Here is a 26,451-nt window from a genome sequence, read left to right as displayed (position 1 = left end):
TGAAAAATACACCAAATCGATTTCTCTGCTTAATGCAATGAAAGAAGTAAAGAATATTCGATCAAATAACAACAGAATTGTCCAAAACACCCCCGTAATGTCAAACAAATTAAACGAATTTTCATTTTTCCTACATACGATAGGGCCCCACTATGATGTCATTTCCTAGTTATAAATACATTCCCTTCGACCCCCATTTTTCTCGGTTTAAGCCAAAGAAACCAAAACCTACTGAAAAAAAAGTAGAAACCACCACTCCCAAATTTCCTCTTCCCCAAAAAATACTCCCAACAATTTGAAATTCGAGAAGCTTCTTTCGAAGAAACCCCTAATAATGGTGACCGCTGCTAAAAATCCGGCAACGAAGAACGGCGGAAGCAGTCTCAAGTTCCTCTGTAGTTACGGCGGCAGAATACTTCCTCGTTCAATCGACGGGAAGCTCCGTTACGTCGGAGGTTTCACCAGAGTGCTCTCCGTTAACCATTCCATCTCTTTCACAGGCCCGTTCAAAATTTCCCCCAAATTTGATTTCAATTTCAATTTCTCGAAGGAAGTGAGTTTTGATTTCGATTTCTCTCTTCTTCTTCAGAGCTGATGGTGAAATTAGAAGAATTCTGTGGATACTCCGTTGATTTGAAGTGCCAATTACCAAACGGAGATCTCGAGACGCTAATCTCCGTCAAATCAGACGAGGATCTCGCGAACATCGTGGAGGAATACGATCGCGTCCACGGAGGCAAGATCCGAGCAATTTTGTCGCCTCCTAAGCTCATATCGCCACCATCGAGCGCCGGCGATCTGTCGCCGAAATCTCCGTTCTCCGTCGTGGCTTCTTCGCCACCGAAATCTCCGACGCTTCTACATCCTCGGTATTGTGTGGCTCCGATGGAGAATCTTCCAAGTAGAATATTCCGTATGCGAGCGGAGGAATATTCTCATTGCTGTAAATGCCGTGTGCACAACCGAGACTCCAAGCTTATCTGGCATTGACGGTGACCGTCAAAACAAGAATCAGAGTTTTTTTAAAAATAATTTTGAAGGGAGATAAAATTTAGGCTTTTTATATAAAGGTCGATGATGTGTTTGGTTGTGATGAGATATTAAGGAAATTACTGAAATTTTGAGGTCGGGAATATGAGACGGAGAAGAAGACGGAAATTTTTTACCGGCCGTTTATCTTCCGTTATCTTTGCTGTTAAGATATGTGGGAAACGTACAACGTCTGTTTTTTTCAATACGTGGTACGTTACGACCGTTCCAGACGTGGAACGTGTCGAAGTCAGAAGCGAGAGCACGTGTGTGTCTCGTGGGTCAGTGGTGTATTTCCTCACACGTGTATGCTTAGACTCTGACGCAGTGACGCTGAGTTTTTTTTTTTCTTTTTTTTTCCTTGGCTCTCCTTTTCTTTTTCTTTTTATTTATTTTTTTTGTTAAATGTTTGTTTCCCTTGTATCCCTTTTTGTATTTTGTATATTAATTTGGTATTTGTCGTTTTACATCTATGTCTAGTCAGACTAGCGTAGGAATGAATAGTTTTTGTCCAGTTCAGTTATACTTTTCTCAAAGCAAAATCCATATTATACATCCGATGCCAGAACATATAAACAAACTAGCCGTTTCTAAAAAAAATTGTTATTTAAAATCTTATAAACGATTAGCGATTGAAGTTTGGATTTTGTCACACGAATTTCGGTTAAATTAGAATTTAAATGACCAAAGCCAGTAAATATCATTGTCAAAACGACTTGACCAAAGTCCTGAGAGACGCAATAAAACTAAGATCAAATTAAATTTGGAGGCTGGAATATTGATTTGATCCTGACGGACCAAAGTCAAAAATTTATTAAATACCAATTTAGTGAGAAAAGACTCGACTAAGAACGCAATTTAAGACTAAGATTAAGCTAAAATGACAACCGAAGCTGTAACAGTTCTTTATTCCACAAGAGATACTGAGAAATGGTTAAGCGATATTTTTGTTTTTATCAAGTTTTCTTGTTTGAATACTTATTTATAGTCGACTACCTTAGGAGGACCAAAACGTGGATTTGAAAAAGTTATTGACCAAATTACACATGTTCACAATGTAATGTTAATACAACATTAACGCGCACAATATGAGAAAGATAACGCAAACAATAAATACGTGAGAACCAAAAAAAAAAAGATTAACTAGAAGCTACAGAAGACAACAATTTATGTCATTTATTTAGTTAAAAATTAGATTAAATCATTAAAATTAACCATGTTTGGTCCGGAGGTCAAATATTTTCTTTCGTTTATATATTTAATGAATTAAAAAAATTCGGAGCGACTGGCACAAGCTTGAAATGAGTTATGTTTAGTGTTTACACCTAGTAAGAATGTTTTTCTAAGAAAATTAATATATGTGTAAAGTTTGATTGGACCATTTGTTGAGAAATTCGATTTACTCGACATCGTTAGATGTAATTAATTAACAAATGTCATAATCATGTCACTGCATCACTCAGCTAATCAATCGTCTAACCTTTTTCAGGTAAAAAGTTGGGAGGAATAGGAAATGTAAGGCGAAAATAGACACAAATCTAACTTTGGTGCGAATAATACTGGTTAAACGTCAGCATCACGGTCCCTATAATATACAAGATAAGATGCGCACCCGAAAAACCTACGCATCAAATAATCCGGCTCCATGTCAAAAGTTGTTTCCTTTGCATCATTTTCTGAATCTTCAAATTTCTTCCGGAATCTTCATTCTCTCTTATCTGCTATAGGATCTAAAAACCGGTTCAAAATAATCGCTATACAATTTTCAAACTTTAAACCTGATCCGGCCACATGTTATCCGGCTGATTATGAAGATTTTGATTGTTTAAAACACAGTTTTGTGCGTTTGCGTTTACTTAAACAAAAGGAAAAAAAAAACCAATTTTTTTTCTTCAGAAAATGTACTTGCAATGCGCAAATGCAGCCGCAGAAAGTTGTGGTAAAAGAGACAAGGAGAAGTTGATGTATTCAAAAACAAACAAAGATCAAAAATACGTCTGAGACCAAAACTCTTGGCTGATAAATAAAGTGGTATATTAGTATATGATGTCTCTTTGTGATCTTTCTTCTTTCAGCTATCAATCAGACAGTCGCATGTGTGAGGAAGAAACACATAAGCTTATCATGTTTCTGCAAACAAGCCCCCCACATGGCCAAGGCAGACAGGTAGGGAGGTTTCATCTTCGGATAAGAGTTTTATGACTTTTCTTGTCGTCTAAAATTCAGAAACTCTTTTTTTTTTGAAAAAAAAAAACGGTGTTAGCACTGCATTATGAGTATCTATCTGATTTCCATTGTAAATTAATCAACAAAGTCTCTAACTTAGAAACATCAGAGATTAAATTCACAGAAATCTTTTGAGAAATTGTAATACATGATCTATATATCTTAGTTGCCATCAAGAACTTAATCTGTTATCATAGAGATGAGAGCAAAGAGAAAGACTCTATATTTGCTCTTAATTACTTACCAGTTGTACTGAAAAATATACTCACACTTTAGCCTATTTGGTCCTAATATGCTATGATTTGAGCTAGACCAAACCAAATTAATCGAAGCGTAATTCACGGATTCAACAAATTCACACATCTTCGAAATTCTTTGCCAAAAACACATCGATGATGAAACTAAAATTCGCTTCATTTGTATTCCCATGACTGCATTCTCTGAATGATAATAATTTTTTTTTTCTTTCACTAATAAAAACAAGAAAGAAACAGAGAAAGCTCAAAAAAATGACAAATGAAATACAAACTGGTTATGAACAGTCCTACAACATCCTTCAGTGTTCCATCAACAAAGCTTACAAAATAAACTCACTACAAACTTTATTTTCATAACCTTGCCGTGCGTGCAACAGGCAAACAGGTAGAGGAGAGGATTAGGGAAATGAATGTTAAAGAATCTAACTTCCAGAGAGGTTCTAAGATTTACCTCAAGCTGCACCGAAGAGCTCAGTGATTTTAGGGTGTGTTCTAAAGTGATGGGGACATATGAAGACGAGATTTTTCGCATCAGCGAGTCTTCCTTCTCGGTAGAAAGATTCGATAACACGAAAAATGGCTGCAAAGGAAGGAAAATCCTTTGAGCTTAGCACATCCAAGAACTTCTTAGCGTCTTCCACAGACCCAAACTTTGCAAGATATCCATCAAAAGGTTCAGCATAAACAGGGTAGTTTTGCTTCTTCATCATCTGAAGAAGATCTAGCGCCTCCTCTCCCTTCTTGATCTCTAGCAGCTTGTCTATCAGAGCCTTGTAAGTGTTTTGCCAAGGCTTTACATTGGCATTTCTCACCATCTCCATAAGGAATTTGCACGCACCCTCGATCCTGTTTTGGCTAAGAAACCCATTTACCAAGACAGCAAGCAGATCAGAGTCGATATCAAACCCTTTCTCTAGCATATTCCCAAAACACGCAAAGGCCTGATCCACTTCACTGTTTTTGCAATGCCCTTGGATCAGAATAGTCCAAGTTTTTATGTCCGGAAAACATCCTTGCGCTTCCATTTGTTCTAAGACACCACGCGCTTCTTCTAATCTCTTAGCTTTACAGAGCCCAAACACAAGTTGACTGTATGTGATGTTATCCGGCTCATAACCCGAGTCTCTCATAGCCTTAATAATTTCCTCAGCTTCGTCAAATCTCCCTACACTGGTTAAAGACCTGTGGATTCCATCATAAACAGCCTTTGAGAGAGACTTCCCAGTTGATTCATATTTTCTTGAAACCCGAAATACCAAATCCAAATCTGGTTTATGACCAGCCGATAAGGACCTCAACAGAAGACTACAATCTTGAGCAGATGGCTTGAACGGACCATCCATCATAAGCTCGTAAAGCTTAACTGCCTCGATCATCATTCTAGATTTCTGAAACTGTCTTAAAACCTTTATATAAGTGTCAAGATCCACCTCGTGCCCTGCTACTTTCATTTCATCAACAACACTCCAAAACTCTGCAACCGAATTAGGCCTAGCCAATACCCTCAACGCTGCGTTGTAAGTAATGGTACTGTGTTTATAACCAGAAGAACTACCACCAACCCAATGGAAAAATGCCAAAGCTTTCAAAGGATGATCCCTTAGCTCCTTCAACACCCTGATAACGAAATTATCCGACAAAGCGAGTTTCATATCCTGCAATTTGCTCTCAACCTCATAACTCCAATCCACTTTTGAAACTAGAGCAGAAACATTACCTGCAACAACGGACATTGCGTTCTCCTTTAGCATTCTCTCATAGAAATGAGCCAAAGCCACAGCATCCGCTTTCGAATTCTCCTTATCAAGCAAACTGTAAACGGTCTGATACGTTTCCTCATCCATATAAAACCCTCCTCGTTTCATATCGCTAAGTGTCATCCAAAATCGCTTCATGGATCTCTGCTGCACTAAAATCCTAAGCATCGTGCTATAAAGTGGAGAACTTGGACTAAGCCCTGATTCTCTGATAACCCAATCGAGAAAGCTATAAGCTTTATCTGGGTGCTTATCTAATTTCCTAAGAACATAGATTGCGGTTTCGTGGGTTAAAGGCATATCCGGTTTCTTCAATCCTTCCTCTACTTCCCTGGACCAATCATTTTCCACTACTAACTGAAGCATAGACTCTGGTTTCGAAGAAAAAGAGCGGAATTTCCACGGAAATCGACTAGGGATTACAAAGGAATCAAATGGCGAAGACGAGTTTGAGGAAAACCCCACCTGAGCTCGGCTTAGATACGACCGAGTCGAGATCGTTGAGTAACTTTTTCGAAGAGAAGACAGGACTGTTTTTGATCTGTACATGGCTGCTTGCTGCTTCGATCAGATAGAAACGGAACGAAGAAGATACAGTGACGAGTGACGACAATAGGGTTTATGATGCAATTTCCTGAAATTGGGGTTTAAGAGCTTCTTAAACTATGCGTTTTATCAGACGATATTCATTATTGGGCTTTTAGCCCATTTATATCAAATAGTTGGATCTAGTCTAGGCCCCTGATTCCTTTACCAGCAAGAAAACAAATGTTTGATTAGTTTTAGGCTTTTAGCGTATATGAGAAAGAAAATCAAACATTGACCTTTTTGTGTTTGTCGACAAATGTAAACGTAACAAATGAAATTCAACACATTAAGTAGTGGGAATCTTTAACTTGCAATCTCACTAAAGCCTCTTCACAGATCTCAGGAGGAAACTCCTTCAAAAACTCAGAAACAATACGTTCTTGATCTCTCTGCATCTCTTCAATCTCCTCTCTCTGTTTCTTCAACAAAGACTCAAGTTTCTCAACTATAACCTCAACGTCGTGATCACTGATCGGTCCTTGTGATGAAGAAAGCTTAGAAGAACGTTGTGTGAATGGTGAACGTGAATCTGCAGCTTCAGCTTTAGGAGAGGACCAGAATTTTCTCCCCGAGGGAAATCTATCTAAACGCAGCGTTTCAGGAGAAGAAAAACATTTGTGTATTGCTGAATAATCATCTCCAATGAGATGAGAACTAGAAGGAATCCAATCTGGAATGTGTGAATGTATCTCTGCGTCGATCATTTTAGCGATCGCTGAGATGTCTTGATCATCGGTTAGGTCTAATTCCTCGACCATTTCAATGGCCACTGAGAAAGATGTGTCTGTCTCTATGTTAAATGGGAAGTGAATATTACGTATTTGACCTGTATAAAAATGTCATAATGATCAAGATTCAATGATGATAAATATTAATATGACGATCTTAGCTTCTTCTTTTCTTTAACATTTTAAGGGTAAAAGTTTAAAACCTTTGGAGTCGGTGATACGTAGTTTTAGGAAGATTGTGTTGAGGTCTTTACGTTGGCCTTCTACGGTTAATAAACCTAACGCAGAATCCGAGAGTTTATCTTCGATTTCTCTTCCATTGCGTCCATTTTCTGTATCGATTAGAAGTGCATGGCGAGTGTTATTATGGGGAATTGTCTAAAATAGCACACAATCTATACTTTTTGTTCCAAAAATGGTTATATGTCTCAAACTCGCAATTATTGGTTTTAAGATAGAAGTCTATGATTTAGATGAAATTAATAACGTATGATTTACCTTTTTGAGAGGTGATTTCGGTCTTTTCCTTGTGGCATATCAGAAAAGGATCATCAAGTAGTTCCTTGGCAGACAAGCGTTCTGAGACCTTTGCGATACACTTCTCTATGAATGTTCTCACTTGCAGATCAGCCACTTTCGCAAGTGAGGCCGGTTTGATACCCTAATAAGCATCCATTAAAAAAAAATGGATTGACAAAGTGAAAAAAATCATATTCTTGATTGGATTTGAGATGGAGAAAAAATATTACTTACCGATGTAACTTTCTTATAAATCTGAGCAGCATTTGTACATTCGACATACGGGTACTCGAAAGTTACAAGCTCAAGCAAACACATTCCAAATGCATATATATCCACAAGTACATTATAGTCTTCTTCATAGAGTTCCGGTGCCATAAATTCAGGAGTGCCTTAGCAATTTCAAACAAACAATTATAACTAAGAAAAAAAGTTTGAGTTTGAGAATGAACAAGCTTAAAGAACTCACCAATGACACTATGAGCAGAGCGAGCTCGGTGCAGAATCGCGGCTAGACCGAGATCTCCGATTTTGACCTCACCTTGGTTCCCATTAATGAAAATGTTATCACATTTGAGATCTCTATGGATAACAGGAGGATCATGACTATGAAGATACACAAGCCCTTCTAATATCTGTCTTGACCATTTCTTCAATGCTCTTAGATCAACGCACTTATGCTTCTTCCGGTACCTAGAAGCTCGAGGAGAATTCGAATAGATCCACACAAAAAAGGGTTCTCGTTAAAACACATAATCAAACAGTAGGAAATTGATCAATTTGAGATTTTAAGAAAGGAGAAATCTGACTGTCTAAGATTTCCGGAAGTGAAGACTTCGGTTATGAGATTGATGGTCATGTGTTGGTGATCGATCCAAGAAGTGTAGAATTTGATGATGCTTTTGTGTTTAAGGGTTTTGAGTAAGTGAACTTCAGAGTAAAGACGCTCTAAATCCTCTGAGCTACAGAGTTTATCGTCTAGCTTAACTTGGTTCCAAGCCACTTCGATTCCTTCGAGTTGATCAAATGCTCTGTATCTGAAGAATTTCTCTGATTAAAGAAAACCCTTTTAGTGACTGTTTCTTTTCTTCTTGTTGTTAAAAACAGAGACCAATTTTGTCTCTGGAGCTTTTCTGTAATAACAGGAAACAGAGATATGTGAAAAAGGATACACTTGTTTGAAAGCTCCTTTGCCTAGAACTTCATTATACTACAGAATGAGAAACAACAAAAAAAAAAAGATTAGATTCGATAGATTAAATGGAGAAATAAAATGGTTAGAAAGGAAATCAAATGAAGAATAACCGACTCTGCCATATCGACCAGTGGGATCAATCTCTACGAATTCTTCCTCGGAATTTTCCTCTTCTTGTCGCATTCTTGCGAGTCAAAAAAAAAAAAAAAAACAGAGGATTTGATTTCTTGAGAGAAGAGAGAACTAAGCCAAAGGAAAAAAAAAACGTTTTCTTCTTTGGGAAGAAATTTAAAAGGAGTATCTGATTATTATCATTATGATTCTTAAGTATTACTTAGCTGTTTTTGAGTATTAAATGATTTATTTAATTGTTAATTTGACTTCTTATCTGCCATTAAAACCAAGCTTAAGCTTTGCTCGTTTCCAGCTCTCTCTCTCTCTCATCTTCAATTTTGGACACTCAGATCCACTGGACAAGGCCACGCGGCAGAGGTGTGGGTCGTTGCATTTTTCGCGCCATAGATCTGGTTTTTTATTTTATTTTCTCATCTATATCATCATTTATTGTCATGTGATTTTAAGTATCTCAATCAATTATTTTTGCTTACTCGGTCAACTTCAAGGTTTTTTCTGACAGAATCAGGAATAATTGGTTATGACTTATGACTAGTAAAACAAAAGATTCCGTCGTTTTCTTCTTCCTCAAGTCACAGACTTTTAGCTGCTAGGTAAGTCCGTAAGTATACATAATCGAGGTTCGAAACTATATATGAGTCTATGATTGGAAAGACTTTTCACAAGAAAAACCAGACCTGAAGCAAGAATTTTTTTCCAAGAACCAAACATTTTAAGCCTTGTATACTTTATATATATCCAAGAGATTAAGGGGATAGTAACTACGTACCGTGGAGAACCTGCGTTGTATACTTATTGTTATGTCAGTCCAAAAGATCTTAAAACCTCTTCACAAGAAAAAATCTTGAAGAACTCAAAGAATCCAGAGGTGCAAATGATGATCATTATACTTCTCTTATGTTCAATAATCTTCATTACCATTCTCTTCTTTAAAAAACAGACGACAGGAAAAAAAAACAGCACACTAGCGTCACCACCGAGACTTCCGTTGATGGGAAACCTATACCAGCTCCGTCGTTAACCTCACCGATCACTATGCTCCCTCAGCCACCGTTACGGTCCTCTGATCATGCTCCTTCAGTTTGAAATACAGATTCAATTATGTTTTAGTATATAACCATTAGGTCATGTTTTGGTTTTCTTTTTTCAGAATGTTTTATGTTATGTGTACAATAAACATGTTTCCTAATTTGAAACTCTTACTAGCGAATAGACCTTTGTGATTTGAGTTCTTGAGTAACTAGGATAATTTAAAAAGCCAAGTGAGCTTACTTATTTTTTTTGGATAAGCATCGACATTAATCCAAGGCCCAAAACACTTAGTAAGTCAGTTAAAGAGTTAGTTAGGGTTTTGGTAATTCCCTTTAGGATTATGAGATATCTAGTTCTAATAAGAAAAAGAAAGTGGCTTAGCAAAGTTGTGCTAGACACTATATATGTATATGTAAGTTATTGATGAAGTTGCATCAATGAAAGATACACAAGCTTTGGTGTTTAGTTTTGAGTTAGTTTCTAAACATTAATAAGATAGTTATCCAAAGCGTATAGACTCTACAATCCAGAGACAAGGAGAATTTCAGTAAGCCGAGATGTGGTTTTTAATGAAAAAGCAAGCTGGAACTGGAATAAACCAAGAGATGGATCAGGAAGAAATTCAGGGATGTTTCAGATGAGATGGGGTGAAGTAGTTGATGCAGGGGAAGGACTTGCAGTAATCGGCTATGATCAAACACATGATGATGATGAAACCAAGGAGAATGAGCTCAATGACCATAGTGATCATAATCAAGAACCTGAAACTGACAACAATGGAGATCCACCTAATGAAGCTGATACACTTGAACAAGAACAGAGCAACCGCTTAGAAGATCAACTCGTCAAATACGCAGACCAGGCCATCTTAATCATTTTGTTCTACAGGCAGCGATAGAGTGTGAAAGAATACTACTCTCAATAGATGATGAGCCAAGGAATTTTAAAGATGCAAGAGGATCGTTAAAATGGAGGCAAGCATGTAGAGAAAAGATAAACTCTATCAACATAAAGAAGACATGGATTCTAATCGATAGACCAACAGAGACTAAGATCATTGGTCTCAAGTGGGTTTTCAAGATCAAGAAAAATGCAGATGGTACTATCAACAAGTATAAGGCAAGACTTGTGGCTAAGGGATATGTACAAGAATCAGGCATTGTTTTTGATGAGGTTTTGCAAGATTAGAGACCATAAGATTGTTGATAGCATTGGCAGCATCACATGGATGGGAGATCCATCACTTACATGTAAAGACGGTATTCTTACATGGAGAATTGAAAGAAGATGTATATGTTGAACAACCTGAAGGATTTGAGATAAAAGGGCAAAAAAATAAGGTATACAAGCTTTCAAAAGCTTTATACGGACTGAGACAAGCTTATCAAGCTTGGAACACGAAGTTAGATCAAATCTTGAAAGGAATGAGGTTCAGAAGATGCTCCAAAGAAAGCTCAATGTATCGCAGCAAAGAGGAAGGAACACTACTTATAGTTGTTATTTATGTGGATGATTTGTTTGTCACAGGAAACACTATCAAGGTTATAAGTGAATTCAAGATAGGAATGGCAACCAAGTTTGATATTTCAGACCTCGGGAAACTCACTTATTACCTTGGCATCGAAGTTCATCAAGGAAAGGATGGAATCGAGATCAAACAATAAGGCTATGCACGAAGGATCTTAGCAAAAACTGGCTTAGAAACCTGCAATCCGACTCAAATTCCTATGGATTTCGGGCTAAAGGTTTCAAAGGAAGAGATAGATCCTACGTGTTATAGAAGGAATGTAGGGTGCTTAAGGTATTTGTTACACACACTACCAGACTTGGCTTTCTCTGTTGGAGTTGCTAGCAAATATATGCAGAGTCCTTGCAAGTCGCATGGTAACATAATGAAGCACATACTATGGTATCTTAAAGAGACAATTGCTTTTGGCTTGAAGTTTTGTCATGGAGGAACAAAGAAGATCGTTGGCTTTAGTGACAATAGTCACAATGTGGATCCGAACGATGGTAGAAGTACCACAGGTCACATATTTTACTTTGGTTCCTCACGAATCACTTGGTGTTCACAGAAGCAAGACACAATGACTTTATCTTCATGTGAAACAGAGTTTATGGCAGTAACAAAGGCGGCTAAACAAGCTATTTGCTTCAAGAGATGTTGAGCAAGATTACAGGATGGAAGACCGAGCATATTGTCATCAAAGTCGACAACAAATCTGCAATGGCACTCACGAAGAACTTCGTATTTCATGGTAAAAGTAAACATATTCATAAGCGTTATAATTTTATACGAGAGTGCATTGAAAAGGAGTTAGTTGATGTGGAACATGTGCCAGGAGTTGAGCAGAAGGCTGACATCCTGACTATAGCTTTGGCAAGGATCAAGTTCAGTGAAATGAGAAGCTTAATAGGAGTACAAGACATGTCCAAGAACAAGTCAAAGCTTAAGAGGGAGAATGTTGAATAAGAGCACCTGTATTCATGATTTGGTTAGTGTATCATAAGCATTAATTTATTATTAATTTTAATGATAGTTTAAGTTTTGAGATCCATTATGAACTTTTTAACTTTTGTGGTTTATTAATAATACTCATTTGGTCTTAAAGAATAAAAAATCAAAAACATATCAATGTACAAAGCAATAATCCGGTTTTCACACAATCTTCAAACAAAAGTCATCGATAATCAATAAACGAACTCACCAGGGATGTGATTGTCTGAAACCGTTCTTGCCCAATGCTGATCCTTCTTCCACAGACACATGCAACCGGTTTTCACACATGCAAAAGTATTTGAAAATGTCAAACATCTCGCAAACCACGATCGATAAAAACTTGTAATCAAAACTTGTAAACACAGACATCGAACAATGATCATGACACGGAAAACGAATCGATCAAAACTAAAAGGTTCTGACACGGCGTAGAGAAGAAGATTTACCGGGAAAGGAATGCTCTGACACGGCGAAGGAAGGAGGAAGACGAGACGACCAAGGAAGGAGGAAGAAAGAATTTTTTTTTGAGAAAATGAATCTCATTTCGCAGATCTGGCCCAAAAAAAAACACACGAGCCACTCATATCTCGCCACGCGTCCGCATGAGACAGATATGAACTATCTCAGAAATCTCGTTGGGCTGAGATGTTTTATACACAAATTCATTCTGACCCAATTGTTTATTAATATTTGTTGGGTTAAAACCCAAAAGAAATCATGAATACATGTGCTCTAAGCATTGATATTAAGCCAAAGCCCAAGACACTTCGCAAGTCGGTTAAGAAGTTAGTTAGGGTTTTGGTAATTCCTTTTAGGATTAGGAGATATCTAGTTCTAATAGGAAAAGGAAAGTGATTTAACAAAGTTGTGCTAGACACTATATATATATATATATATATATAAGTCATTGATGAAGTTGTATCAACGAGAGATACACAAGCTTTGGTGTTTAGTTTTGAGTTAGTTTTTAAACATTAATAAGAGACTTATTCTTATAAACAAAGTGTGTTATTTTCTTAAACTACTTGAAATTTCGATGCTCATGTCTTAGAATAAACATAAGAATCTGTGTTCCTCCAAAACGTAGAGGATCATCCCAATAACTTTAAAATCATCAAAGTCTACATATATACACATGAAAAACTACATTACTTTCACTTCCATTATATATATTAAATGCGTTAATGCAATGTAGGATCTTTAACTCCATTATCTATGTTTGCAATGTTATATTTTTGTATGTTTTAACTCGTTGTGACTTGTGAGTCATTTTTTTTTTCTATTATATTATGCTCTGATATTCATTTTTGCATTTGAACTAGATGATTGTCCACGCGATGTGTGAATTATAATTTGTATATAATTATTTTTTTATACATAAATTACAAAATTGTGTTTATAAGTATATATATGAAAGGTAAATAACTTAATTTTTTCATGAGATCGACAAAAAAAGCTTGAACTTCTTAATTTATATATAGTTATATGTTATGAACAGTTAAAAAAATTAGGTAATTATCTTAAACATTAAAATACTATGAGAATAACATATATTATAAACGAGAATTTCACCCAAAAATGAATAAAGTATGTGTTGCAAACTATTTCTACCATATGTAATTGTAAAAATGTGAGATAAAAAGAAAAAAAAAACTGTTAAATGATTGAAAGTTAATAAAAACAAATAAAAACGTGAAAATGTGATATGGTAGTGTGAGATAATAGGTGAACAGGTATTTATTCTTATACAAATCTTGGTATTAAATGGTAATTTAATGTGTATATACAAAATTTGATTTTAAGAAAACTTTAAGATTAAACTTTTAAATTTCTATTGTTGTTATAAACACTATAAGATTGTAAATAATTGCAAAAATTTTTATTTAAAAAGAAATGGTAAAATCTTCAGACAATAAACAAATTAAAATCATATATGTGCTTCATTCTCCATATTGTAACTCATTTGTAAGTTTTGTTTGTTACACTTTAGGTATTTTTTTTTCTTTTTAACAGTTGCATTTCATTAATATCTGAGAATTAACATAGTCACAATGTAAATCATCAGAGATTACAAAAGCCACATTAATTAAAATAGTATGTTTTTTTTTTGCCAAACCATTAGTAGGTTGATTGGAATTTTTTCAAACCCATGAAAATTTTGTTCTTCTAACTGAAGACCTTAAGAAAATACTTTATTTAAGCCACAGGACCAACATTTTTGTTGCATTGCTATGATTAGAGCTTGAAATTTCTTCTCATAAGCATTCACAGTTTTTCTTCCCCTTGTTGAATTCCATCCAGATACATGATAAAATTTGTTTACAAAAAAAAATATACATGATAAAGTAAAAAAATAATGAACCATACTCGAACCAGAATCTTAAGAAAAGACTTTATTATAGCCACAAGACCAATATATTTGTTGCATTGCTATGATTAGAGCTTGAAATTCTCTCTCAAAAGCATTCACCGTTTTTCTTCCCCTTCTTGAACTTCATCCAAATACATGATAGAATTTGTTTACAAAAAATTATAATATACATGATAAAGTCAAAAAATAATGAACCATACTCAAACCAGAATATTTTGTTTAGATATAAATTATTAAAAAATCTATATGTATTTCAGCAAATTTAAATTTAAAACCAGAATTTATCAAGACTACCAAATTTGAAGTAACAAAGAAACAACATTACAATTAGCAACATTACAACGAAAGAGAACTATAAATTGTTAGAAACAACAATAAGAAGTTTGGCATGACTAAAAGATTCAATAAATGAAACACAGATTTTTAATTAACATAGTTTACGCTAAACAGAGATTTTTTTGTAGTGTCTAAATGCTCAACTTCATCATCATCTCCTCTTTATTTTTCTTCTGCCTAGCCACGCAATAATCCAGAATGTGTTAGTTGTCTGCTATTTTTATTAGTTTACTGCAAGAAATCAAATTCTAAACTGTAAAATCTACCTTGTATTTTGCTTCAACTTTCTGAAACACATCCAATTCTGCAAATCTACAAACAAAACATAATCAAAATCATTAGTAAAATTGTGTGTTGGGTGGTGTGGTAGAAGAAAATATTTGCTATTTATAAGGAAAGAGTCAAAATTATTAAGTTTGAGACGTTACAAAATAAATTGATCAGACATCGAGAACATCGAGAATCAGTTAAATTTTTATTGTGATTAATAGGATGTATGATTGGGTATATTAATGGGGTAATCTTTGACATGACATTACTAAATCTTTCATTTTTAGTAAATATAATTGCATCAATTTAATTATTAACATTTATAACTGCCTAGTAGGTGTACCATTAAATTTTTAATTGCGTAATAAAGTTAAAAATGTGAATATTTTTAATTGCATAATAAGTTTTTAATTGCGTAATTACGAAAGTGTGAAATATTTCTTTTATATATATGATTTGACTAATTGTATCTGGTTTTAGAGTTTAATTATAAATTTATTTCTTAGAACACAAAATAAAAAAAATTATTTTGTCTTTACCATCTTATACATTTTCTTTCCATATCTACTTTAAAAAAAATATTTTAAATTTTGTCTTTACTATAGTACAACTTATAATATATTTTACAATAATATAAATTCATTATTTTCCTAATATTAAAAATTATATTCAAAAATAATTTTAAAAATACTACCCCGTATATTAAGCGGATTAATTTCTAGTACCAATGTTATTTGTTTAGCATGAGAATCATAAGAAACACACAACCTTTTCTATTTCGCTGAGATCTTTCTAAGAAAAATCTACAAAAAAAAAATTTAAATACACATATATATATATATATATATATATATATAGTCAATCAATCAAAAATTCAATACAACTCAATTTTCTGATAAAAGGTTAATATATTTACCAAATGAAAAATTTCAGTTACGGTGAATCTATAAAGTTTTAAGAAGGCCCTAATCAATACCCGGGCTCAGACAACATTTTTTAATTTACATGCTTATTTTTTAAATCCATTTGATATTACGTAATGGCATAATCAGCCCAACTTATTATATACACTTTAAGGGATGTACACTTACACATTCCACAATGACCTTCACGTTCTCCTGCATGGTTGCCAAATGTCGGCTAGCTAAAATGCATAAATATTTCTTATCCAGGCACGACCAATCAGAAGTATCGGTTACGATTATGTAAAAAATTACTTCTATATAAAAAGAATTCTCCAATCCTAAGAACCTCAACACCAGAACCTCAAAAAAATACTATTAAGAAAGAATAAATTTTCAAAGCAAAGAAAAGCAGCTATTCAGCTAAGGTGTGACGATATGAAGTTCACGACGTTAATACTTATCACATTCGTGACAGTCGCCATGTCGTCTCCTTTTCTGATCAAAGCAACCGCAGTTGGAGATTTCGGAGAAGTGGCACCATCGTGTATTCCGATGGAGCTCTGGTCGTGCTTACCGACAATAAGCATGGGAGGGGAACCAACTAAAAATTGTTGCGACAATCTGAAGGAGCAAAAACCATGTCTATGTGGTTATATTAAAAATCCGGAGTATAGTTTGTTTGTTACTTCTCCAAACGCTCGTAAGATGATAGATGCTTGTAAGATTCATATTCCGAGTTGTTGAAGCTCTCAAGATATTCCTAAGAAAAAAAATTATTATTAATGATAACAAATATCAAAAGTGAAACTTATGTAACAATGAGTTAAATGATGATGATGGTTGGGACCTTGGAGTTTATCATTATATATGGCTTATGTAAACATAAATTGTGTGTTGTGTGGTGTGGTAGAAGAAAATATTTGCTATTTATAAGGAAATAGTCAAAATTATTAAGTTTAAGACGTTACAAAATAGATTGATCAGTCATCAAGAATCATTTAAATTTTTATTATAATTAATGGGGTATATGATGGGGTGTATTGATGGGATATATTGATGGGGTAGTTTTAATATATTAGTTTTGTATAATAAAAAATCATATATATTGAATGTTGATAAAAGTTGATATTATATCAAATTATGGGGTAGTTTTAATATATTAGTTTTGTATAATAAAAAATCATATATATATTGAATGTTGATAAAAGTTGATATAATATCAAATTATTCTTTTTTGCTTTTTAAAAAGCATAGATGTTACATATTTTTGAGCATGAATTGGATGAATTTAATATGGTATAATGTGTAGTTTAAATAAAATAAACTTATTTTTCATTTAAAAAAAATAGAAATGCCAGGTGGCCCAATAGGAAGAAAGTAAAACCCTTCTTTTATAAATGTGATTAACTTGGATTTGTATTTTGATTGATGAATGTTTAAAATCTATGTTGTTCTAGAAGAAATCCCCAAAAAACCTATGCTTGTCATGTATCCATGCATCATGCATGATTATGAACTTATGAAGCACACCCTCAATTGATATGCCGTCGCCTAGATCTACCTAATTCTAATTTCCTGAACCGATTGTTAAACTTAGATGGGATGACAAGTAGTGGATTTGGTGGCAATTAGCAGACTGGCTGAGGATATGTCCTACTTGTCTAGGGCCCATCAATGAAGCATCAGGCCGGTGAGAAATCCAAGAACATCTTGCAACAACACTTCGTATTTTCAGGGGCGTGCTTCGCTTTATGGTAAAAAAACATTTGCCTTTTGGGTCCCAAACATTTATAATTTGAAGGGGTCCCAATTCTGTCAAAAGTTACAAAACTTTAGTTTACCAACTATAGTGGCCAAACAGTAACACCCTTTTGTGTCTAAAGTATTTGTAGGTTCAAATATTAACTAAAAGGAATTATCTTCTTAGCTATATAGTCATTTTTGAATAATATGTAAGATACTAAATCCCTGATATCCTTTAAATTTGGTAACTCATCCGGGATGAGCAAAGAGGACAACGAATACCATAAAATCTGAAGATATCTGCTAGGTCTAGTATCCACCTCAAGAACCAACTTGCACCATTGTGCTAATATGGAGTTTGAGAAATGCAAGAGAGCTGAAAATTGGTTTTGTTACTTTTTTCTGTCTTGAATCTTGATCCATCATCCATGAAGGTTACTACTACTCACTTCACATAAAGAAATGGTTCAGAAGAGCTTGTCACTAAGACCAAAAACTATGATTAACTCTCTCCCTATACAATCTATAAATTACAAATTTACACAATCACTTCAAAATACCACAAAAGCATCAAGAATTACAAAGTCAAGAAACAGAGTGACATCTTCTCTTCTGAAACATAAATCGTCTCTCCGAATTCGTCTTCTCCTCCGTATGCTTAGCATTACTAGCAACACTTTGGCTGCTCCTTAATCTCAACACCATTGCGTTCAACTTGTTAAAACCTCTTGAAAGCTTCCTAAACAGTCCATAACGCGTTCTCCTGCTCGGCTTCACGAATTCTCTCTTCATCGAAACATGGTCCTTCTCGAGATCAGTAAGCCTCATCCTCATCCTCGCCACCTCAAGCCTAAGCTCTCTGTTCTCTCTCCTCACAGACGCGTAGTTGTCTCGCGGAGAGATCGCTCCACTCGCCATACCGCTTCCCGAGCGGTTCGGAAACTGTCCCGGGAACAAGAAGAACTGGCTCTGGCTCGAACCGCCTAGACCGTTACCGCCTCCGCTTGTCATCGTGTTCTTGAGCCGAGTCTGTTCGTAGAACAAGACTTGAACAGCGATTTGGATGGGAAGCCTCTCGTTCTGTGCCGCGTGGCTGCTTGCGTCTTGAGACAGTTTCTGACAGCTGATTGTCTTGCAGAGACGGTAACGCTCTGAGTCTTTCATGTTGGGATGAACCTAACTCAAACAAAAACCAAAAACTCAAATCAAGAATCATAAGCAAGAACGAAAAAAGAGATGCTCTCTCTTAGCTTTTGTGATTTACCTTGAGGAAGATATCAATGGCTCGGTAAAGACCATCGCAGACGACACGAGCATGGTCAGGGAGAAGCTCAGCGAGAGCTACGAACTTAGAAGGAGAGAGGCTCGAGTCGAGAGCCACCTCAGCTAGGTAACTATCCATCAGTTTAGACACTTTGAAGATTGAGCTCTGTTTCGGAGACTCAGGCCCTTCGAAATCGTACATAGCCATCTCGCTCTCGTCAACAACATCGTCTTCGTAGTCACACTCATCAAGATTCAAGAACATGGAGAAGATTCTCTGCACCGAGTCGGTATCGTACATGGCACCACCGACGACGCTCGCCGGAATCAGAATATCTTCAAGAATCGCTTGGTCAAGCTGGTGACTTATCCTTCTCTCAAGATCCGATCTGCAAGAAACAGAGGTCGAAGATCCTATAGCTGTCTTCAACAAGCTTGACAAGAACGAGATCGGTATCGAGCTTTTGTTCGCCTGCGTAGGGAGAAGCGCCACGATCGCTTCGAGGATGATTCGTTGCTTCTTCTGAAGATCCGAATCAAGAATCGCATTTCCTTTGACGAGACTCGGTTCTCTGATGATCTGCAGTGACTTCCGAGCGTAGCTCATAAGGATCTCGCTGATGATCTCATGATCAAGCCCTTTGGATTTCATGGCGGAGACGACTCTCTGGAAGAAATCGAGCTTGAGGATAGGCAGAGACCTTCCCCACCAATCAGAGGGTTTCTCCATCTCTGTCGCTACTAATCTCCCCGTGACGCAGCCGAATTTCTGATCAAGCTTGAGGAGACCAGACACGAGCTGTTCTTTGCAAGCGTTTACAGCGATCGCGTTCACGAGCCTCCCAACGAGGTTAATCTCTTCAGCTACAGGTAATAGCTTCTCGATGGAGTGAAGAACGGTTATGGAGTGAGAGATGTCGTTAAAAATCGAGTCTTTAAGGTAAGCCTCTGTTCTCGCCTCGAGATTCTTCTCCGACAATTCCTCTGTCATCTCCAGGTAATGAGCCACGCATCTCAACGCTGCGATGTTCGAAGAGGTGAATTGGAGGACGATGCCGTAGCAGAATTTCGCGGCGAGCTCAAACGCCTCTGAGCCGCCGGGAACTGCGGTTAGGTTCAGGTGATAAGCGTTCTTTGTTTCTTTTGAATCCATAAGAAGCTTCCTAATTCTTCCACTCCGAGAGACGAGAGGAAACTGAAAAAACAGAGTCAATAAATGTCTTCTCATTCACGAGTTTAGTTTGAATTTTAGGTTACCTTGTGAAGAGAAAAGGTTGCAGAGCCGACTTCTATGGTTAAGTCACTCGTAACATCCGAGACCGGCCTGGAAACACACAGACACAGAGCTTAGGGTAATTTTGTGCAAAATACTTGTTGAAAAGTTGTCATCTTTGGAGGACCCATAAGCCAAAAATGTTGAATCTTTGTAGGTTTTTCTTGTTTGTTTCTGAGAGAAAGTGAAAAAGAAAGTGAGAGATGAGTATAGTACCATTGAGGAGTGTGTCTGATGCTGGAGCTTGGACGAAATACTCTTTTCCCAGAAATAAGTTGCTTCGACTCAGGAATACTAACAACACCCATTAGAAGATCTCTTCTTCCGAAAAAGATCCAAGCTTTTTTATTTGTGGGTTTGCTGTTTCTAATCAGACAATTTAGCAATCCGATGTTATGGCAAAGACCTGCAAAATATGCTTTTGTGTTTCTACCAAAAATGTTCCTTCTGTCGGCTGCAGAAATGCTCTTCTGTGTCTCTCTTTCTCTCTGTCTGCCTTGACAATATGAAAGATTGTGCGATGGAGTGAGTACATAATTCACAAGAATTCATGTAAGAATTAAAGCACAATCATCACCTTTTTTCTCTTAATAAAAACTTTATCTTCCGGGAATTAAGACACTAATCCCGCTTACTTTAGGTAGTCTGAGACTATGAGTGTTGAGTATCATTTCACCAGAAATTTTATGGTATAAATATTTTATTTTATTTTGTCACACATGTGGTTTATATTTAATGTATTTAAAATGTATCAATGATTATTTATTTTATTTATACCTGATCATATTAATAGTAGAATAATAGAATATATGTAAGAATAATGCGGAATAACAGAATAACGAAAAATTTTTTGCTGAGGAAACTGTTTAATAATTACGAAGTGCTAAGAAGTTTAAGATTTAGACTCAGAATTTTCTATTTTTCTAACTATACTTTAGATGCATGAAATATTTATACCAGATTCATTATTAAAAGGTAAAAATATTTAACGTTAAGAATAATAAAAAACGAGATTACATTTTTAATACGTGAATAAATTACATTACTGCGTCACTGTATTCACTTTTCCACATTTTGTTTTGTAATTGAAAAGCAAATATAGGTGTTTAGAGTAAAAAGTCAATTAAGTGTGCTGTTTATTACTTATGCTTTTCGGTGAAAAGTTTGAAAGGTTTCTTATCTTGTCTTTTCTTTACACGGGTTATTCAGAAAAAAAAAACAAGAAATTGCAGGAAGTGTGGATGGGTGAATTGCTTTCGGGGATTATAATCAACCCTCTATGTTTATTTTTTTCGGTCACCCAAAAGAAAATTAAAAAATAGATTACAAGAAACAAAAGAGATAAATATATCAAAAGTATAATAGTAGACAAGATATATTAATCAACGTAATAATACAATTTCTCTCTTGCCAAATAAAATCCGGATGTTGAAGTTAATTTGCTTTCATCTTCTTCCTTAAGCATATGTAACACCCTAAGATGAAGAGAGCGTTTTCACATGAAAAGAGGTGATGTTCCCCTTGGTTAATCATATACAGTATTTTGTATACTTACTAGTTTACTAGATCAGGGTTCTCATCTCAGACACCCACTGTGCTTCGTTTCTTTATTAAAACACACACAGTTGGTTTTGAAAAAAAAAAAACACTCACAAGAGAGAGACAGAGAGAGGAAAGTGAGGAGGCAAATAAGAGCAAATAATGGAGTAGCTTAAATTGTTTAATAATCAGAAATGCTAAAAAGTGAAGTTCTTTTTAGACAATTTTCGATCTTCCTGACTACATTTTAAAATCATGACTTAATCGTACTAGAGTCATTATTAATAACGTAAAAATACAATTCAATAAATTTTATGAACGGTAAAGAAATAGAATTACTTTCTTAAAACATGAGTAAATGGTACTCCGTCAATATATGAATATATAATTACATAAATGCAAGTTATGACAATCTTTTTTTTCACTTTTATACTTTTGGTTTTGTAATTAAAAAGCAATATTTAAGTGATTAGAGTAAAAAGTCAATTAAGTGTGCTGTTTATTACTTATGCTTTTCGGTGAAAAGTTGGAAAGGCTGCTTCCTATGAGCTTGTTAATTTACAAGGGTTATTAGTTATTACAAAGAAACAAAAGAAAAAAAAAAACAAAAGAAAACAATAAAATGCAGGAAGTGTGAATGGTTGCATTGCTTTTGGGGGTTACAATCATACCTCTGTGATTTTTTTTTCAACCCAGCAAAAGGAAATTGAATGAAGTAGCTTATGCAAGAAAACGAAAGAAAATTGATACAAAAAGGTTAGTAGTAGGTTAAACTAAAGTTAACGAAAAGAAGGTTCGGTTCCCCTAGCCTTCTCAAAAAGTATATTGTAATACATGGTTCGTTAAAATATTATCTCAATCAAAGGAAGTTAAATTTTGGTATGTGTGTTTTCTTAGTGTTAATTTTCCACAGGATATCTTAATCAACGTAATAATTACAACTTCAGTCTTTACAAAAAAAAAAAAACTCAGATTATCAACCTCTTGAATATGATAACTATATTTTTCGTTCATCTCAAACACTCAACTTAACAACCTAGCATGAGGAGAACGTTTTCACATAGTTTGATTAAAGAAGTGATGTTCTTCTAGGTTAATCATCCAACATTTTGTTTACTTACTAGTCCATTCTGCTTCAATTCTTTACCACCTATACAATAAAAAAATCATCCCGCAAACTAGAGTAATTTAGGACCAATGAAATTTGGTGCTTTTTTGTTGCTAAAAAAAATTCTATTGAAAATGCAAGATAACTAACGCAAGACTACGGCCTTTTGAATCATATTACTTGGTAGAGTAGCTTAGAGATATGAGAGATCAAGCATACACTTGGCCTAATTGTGGATTATTATTTTTTTAGTCTATACACTCACAATTGATAAAAAGAAGAAGAGAGAGAGTGAGAGAGGAAAGTGGGGAGGCAAATAAGAGCAAATGATGGCGAAGCATATTAAATTGGGAATCATGGTTTCTTTATAAGGTAGGGTATTACTCTAAGATTACTTCCTTCCTTCTCCCCCTCATTTTAAATTGAAACATAATTAATTTATTTCCATCATTTATTTCGTCTCTTTTTATACCACTTTTCCAATGCTATGATAGATTCTAGGATTATTGTGCTTCCCTAATTGATTAAATCTACAGAATATCAGACTGGTATCACTGAATCAACGGGTATTATTGTGATTCACTAACCGCATGTTCCCTCTTAACGCCATTGCATCATCTACTACTTATCCTAGGCATTATATATTATGTTTTTTTTTGGTAAAGACATTATATTATTTTACGTGTACACAAATATGTCTTTACTCATTTAAAAGTCTTACTAATCAACAAAGAGACCTTTGAGATTTTGAGTCATTGTTCTCACAACAGGAGGTCGTTTGCTTGCTCCATCTTTGCTTGCACGACAATTAAACAAGCAAAGATGTCCTCAAAGCTCAGTTGTAGAGCGCCAGTATTGTAAATGAAAGTCTGTAGTTCGAATCATGCGTAAGGCCAGATTTTTATCTATATGTATTTCCACAAATTAAACAGCATACATATGGATGGAAACATATCGAATATTCTAATTTCTAAGATACTCGGATATGTAGATTTTAGATATTGTGAACCCGGACATGATCGTAAAAATTAACGATTGTTGTTTTTTTTTGTGTGTGAATGATCACATACATGATCCTTAAGTAGAACTTTGTCCACCCACTTCTTATCCAAACAAAGGCGTCGTCATTTTCTAAGTGCACCGTGTTTTTTTTTTTTTTTGTCAGTTTTAATCATATTTTTTTTCTACATATTTTAGGAAGGGTAAAAGGAACAAAATTAAGTGGACAGCAATTACGTACCATGCATGCATGGAGACACTTGGCTAGTCTTAAGGATCACAAAAAAAATCCTTTAAAGCTCTTCATAAGAAAAAGTCTTGAAGAATCCAATGATGCAAATAATTGATCATGATACTTCTCATATGCTCAATAATTGTCATTACCATTCTCTTCTTCAAAAAACAGACAAGAGGGAAGAAGAGCAGCACACTGACGTCACCACCGAGACTTCCGTTAATCGGAAACCTTCATCAGCTTGGCCGCTACCCTCACCGATCACTATGCTCTCTCAGCCATCGATACGGTCCTCTCATGCTCCTTCACTTTGGCCAGGTCCCTGTTCTTGTAGTCTCTTCGGCTGATGCGGCTCGAGACGTTTTGAAGACGCACGACCGCATTTTTGCGAGCCGTCCACGGTCTAAAATCACGGAGCAGCTTCTTTACGACGGGCGTGATGTGGCCTCAGCTCCTTATGGTGAGTATTGGAGACAAATGAAGAGCGTGTGTGTCCTCCATCTCCTAAGCAACAAAATGGTCAGGTCTTTTCGTGACGTTAGAGAGGAAGAGATCATTCTAATGATGGAAAAGATCAAGAAATCGGGTTCTTCACGGATAAATCTAAGCAATCTCTTGTCGAGTTTAACTAACGATGTTATAAGTAGAGTTGCTTTGGGAAAGAAATACAGCGGTGAAACAGATTTTAAGGAGTTAATGGAGAGGTTAGGGAGGCTATTAGGCACGTTTAGTGTCGGGACTTATGTCCCGTGGCTTGCATGGATTGATTGGATCCGTGGTTTAGATGGTCAGCTACAAAAGACGGGAAATGATTTTGATGAGTTCTTGGAGAGAGTCGTGCAAGATCATGTAGATGAGGACGGAGATAGAAATGATTTCGTGGATGTATTGCTCGCCGTCCAGAGAGATAAGAGTGTCGGCTTTGAAATCGACAGGCTCAGCATAAAAGCAATAGTTTTGGTAAAGGAAATATACTCACTTTTAGATGATACGAATTCAGATATTTTAGTATATAACCAGGGCCGTCTTTATACAAATTGTAGGCTCTGTTCAACTTTTTTATAAAATATATATTTAATATGATTGAAATATATATATATACATATATATATATATTATAACCATAGTTATTGTTTTGGTTTTCAGGATGTTTTTGTGGGTGGTACGGACACATCGTACACACTTATGGAATGGACAATGACAGAGCTTCTACGTCACCCTGAGTGTCTGAACAGACTTCAAGAAGAAGTTCGTACAATTTGTAAGGGAAGATCGAGTGTGTCGGAAGAAGACATTCAAGATATGAAGTACTTAAAAGCTGTGATCAAAGAGACACTGAGGCTACATCCTCCACTTCCATTGATGGCTACTCACGAATCAACACATGATGTCAAGTTAAGAGATTATCACATACCTGCCGGTACACAGGTTCTGATCAATGCTTGGGCGATTGGGAGAGAGGTTGCCACGTGGGGACCAGACGCCGAGGAGTTTAGACCGGAGAGGCATTTAAACTCGTCAGTTGATTTCCGGGGTCAGAATTTTGAGCTGATTCCATTTGGAGCAGGGAGAAGGATTTGTCCAGCAATATCATTCGCTATGGTGTTGAATGAGATGGTTTTGGCTACCTTAGTGCACCGGTTTGATTGGAGGTTCCCGGTTGAATGTACAGAAGATCAGACCGGTGTTGCTGAATCAACGGGTCTTGCAATTCACCGCATGTTCCCTCTTTACGCCATTGCATCATCTACCACCTGACTTGGTCACTATATATATGAATGTTTTATTATGTCATGGTGTATATATATAGATATGAATGTTTTATTATGTTATGGTGTACGCAAACATGTTACTCATTTGAAACCCTTACGAGCAAAGAGAGTCTTTGAGGTTTACGTTCTTGAGTAACTAAGCTAATTTTAGATTCATTGTTCTATGAAACGTATATATCATCAGTCCGCTCTCAATTGAGCTACACGGCTAGTCAAAGGAAACATAACGGACTAAAATTTCGCTTTGATGCTAACATAACTATCACTAAACCCCAACAAACAAGGACTTTTAGACACCAAAATATAATATTTATTTGGTGACATCATTTGACAATATGCTTTAATGTAGTGATAAAAAAAAAAATTCTGTTGTCAGTGTGCCAAGTTCAAACCTTAGTTTTGCTATTGGTCGGTTTGCTATAATCTAGGAGTGGCCCTCTTTTCAGCAATAGGGGAATCAGTAAATATATGGGAAGCAAAACTGCTTTCAATATTCTTGATATATTTTTGAAATGTACAAACAAGGGATATATCTTTTAGAAGATAGTTTTTGTGGACCTTGTGGCAATAAAAAAAAATCTAACAAATAAGGTATTTAATCATTATAAAAAAAGATTTGTTTTTTAACGAAAGGAAAAGATTTTCTGTTTTGTTTGGTCAAAGAAATTTTC

At 35.6% G+C, this 26,451-nt stretch overlaps 6 protein-coding genes across 6 annotated transcripts; 3 read left to right on the top strand and 3 right to left on the bottom strand.

The window, feature by feature from the left end:
* Positions 1–204: 204 nt before the first annotated feature.
* On the top strand, positions 205–1,589 carry LOC18020977. The gene is made up of 2 exons (XM_006404220.2): positions 205–500; positions 590–1,589. The coding sequence occupies exons 1-2, from the start codon at positions 335–337 to the stop codon at positions 988–990; spliced, it is 567 nt and encodes a 188-aa protein (XP_006404283.1). The 5' UTR covers positions 205–334; the 3' UTR covers positions 991–1,589.
* Positions 1,590–3,772: 2,183 nt separating this feature from the next.
* Positions 3,773–5,858, bottom strand: LOC18020976 (pentatricopeptide repeat-containing protein At3g48250, chloroplastic). The gene has a single exon (XM_006404219.2). The coding sequence runs from the start codon at positions 5,816–5,818 to the stop codon at positions 3,965–3,967; it is 1,854 nt and encodes a 617-aa protein (XP_006404282.1). The 5' UTR covers positions 5,819–5,858; the 3' UTR covers positions 3,773–3,964.
* A 277-nt stretch (positions 5,859–6,135) lies between these two features.
* On the bottom strand, positions 6,136–8,482 carry LOC18020975 (probable serine/threonine-protein kinase WNK3). Its single transcript, XM_006404218.1, has 8 exons — positions 8,414–8,482; positions 8,277–8,314; positions 7,914–8,141; positions 7,574–7,797; positions 7,339–7,496; positions 7,084–7,246; positions 6,789–6,917; positions 6,136–6,683 (listed from the first exon to the last, which is right to left on the bottom strand). The coding sequence occupies exons 1-8, from the start codon at positions 8,480–8,482 to the stop codon at positions 6,136–6,138; spliced, it is 1,557 nt and encodes a 518-aa protein (XP_006404281.1).
* A 7,711-nt stretch (positions 8,483–16,193) lies between these two features.
* On the top strand, positions 16,194–16,710 carry LOC18020974 (non-specific lipid-transfer protein 2). Its single transcript, XM_006404217.2, has one exon. The coding sequence runs from the start codon at positions 16,284–16,286 to the stop codon at positions 16,590–16,592; it is 309 nt and encodes a 102-aa protein (XP_006404280.1). The 5' UTR covers positions 16,194–16,283; the 3' UTR covers positions 16,593–16,710.
* Positions 16,711–18,071: 1,361 nt separating this feature from the next.
* Positions 18,072–20,607, bottom strand: LOC18020973 (BTB/POZ domain-containing protein SETH6). Its single transcript, XM_006404216.2, has 4 exons — positions 20,344–20,607; positions 20,112–20,178; positions 18,856–20,049; positions 18,072–18,767 (listed from the first exon to the last, which is right to left on the bottom strand). Exons 1-4 carry the CDS (start codon positions 20,433–20,435, stop codon positions 18,177–18,179), a joined length of 1,944 nt encoding a protein of 647 aa, XP_006404279.1. The 5' UTR covers positions 20,436–20,607; the 3' UTR covers positions 18,072–18,176.
* Positions 20,608–24,116: 3,509 nt separating this feature from the next.
* Positions 24,117–25,885, top strand: LOC18020972 (cytochrome P450 71A26). The gene is made up of 2 exons (XM_024157699.1): positions 24,117–24,968; positions 25,155–25,885. Exons 1-2 carry the CDS (start codon positions 24,123–24,125, stop codon positions 25,764–25,766), a joined length of 1,458 nt encoding a protein of 485 aa, XP_024013467.1. The 5' UTR covers positions 24,117–24,122; the 3' UTR covers positions 25,767–25,885.
* Positions 25,886–26,451: the final 566 nt, after the last annotated feature.

Source organism: Eutrema salsugineum, unplaced genomic scaffold (genome assembly GCF_000478725.1).
Source record: "Eutrema salsugineum unplaced genomic scaffold, Eutsalg1_0 scaffold_16, whole genome shotgun sequence".
Classification (NCBI taxonomy): Eukaryota; Viridiplantae; Streptophyta; class Magnoliopsida; order Brassicales; family Brassicaceae; genus Eutrema; species Eutrema salsugineum.
This window is presented reverse-complemented; position numbering and strand designations above follow the sequence as displayed.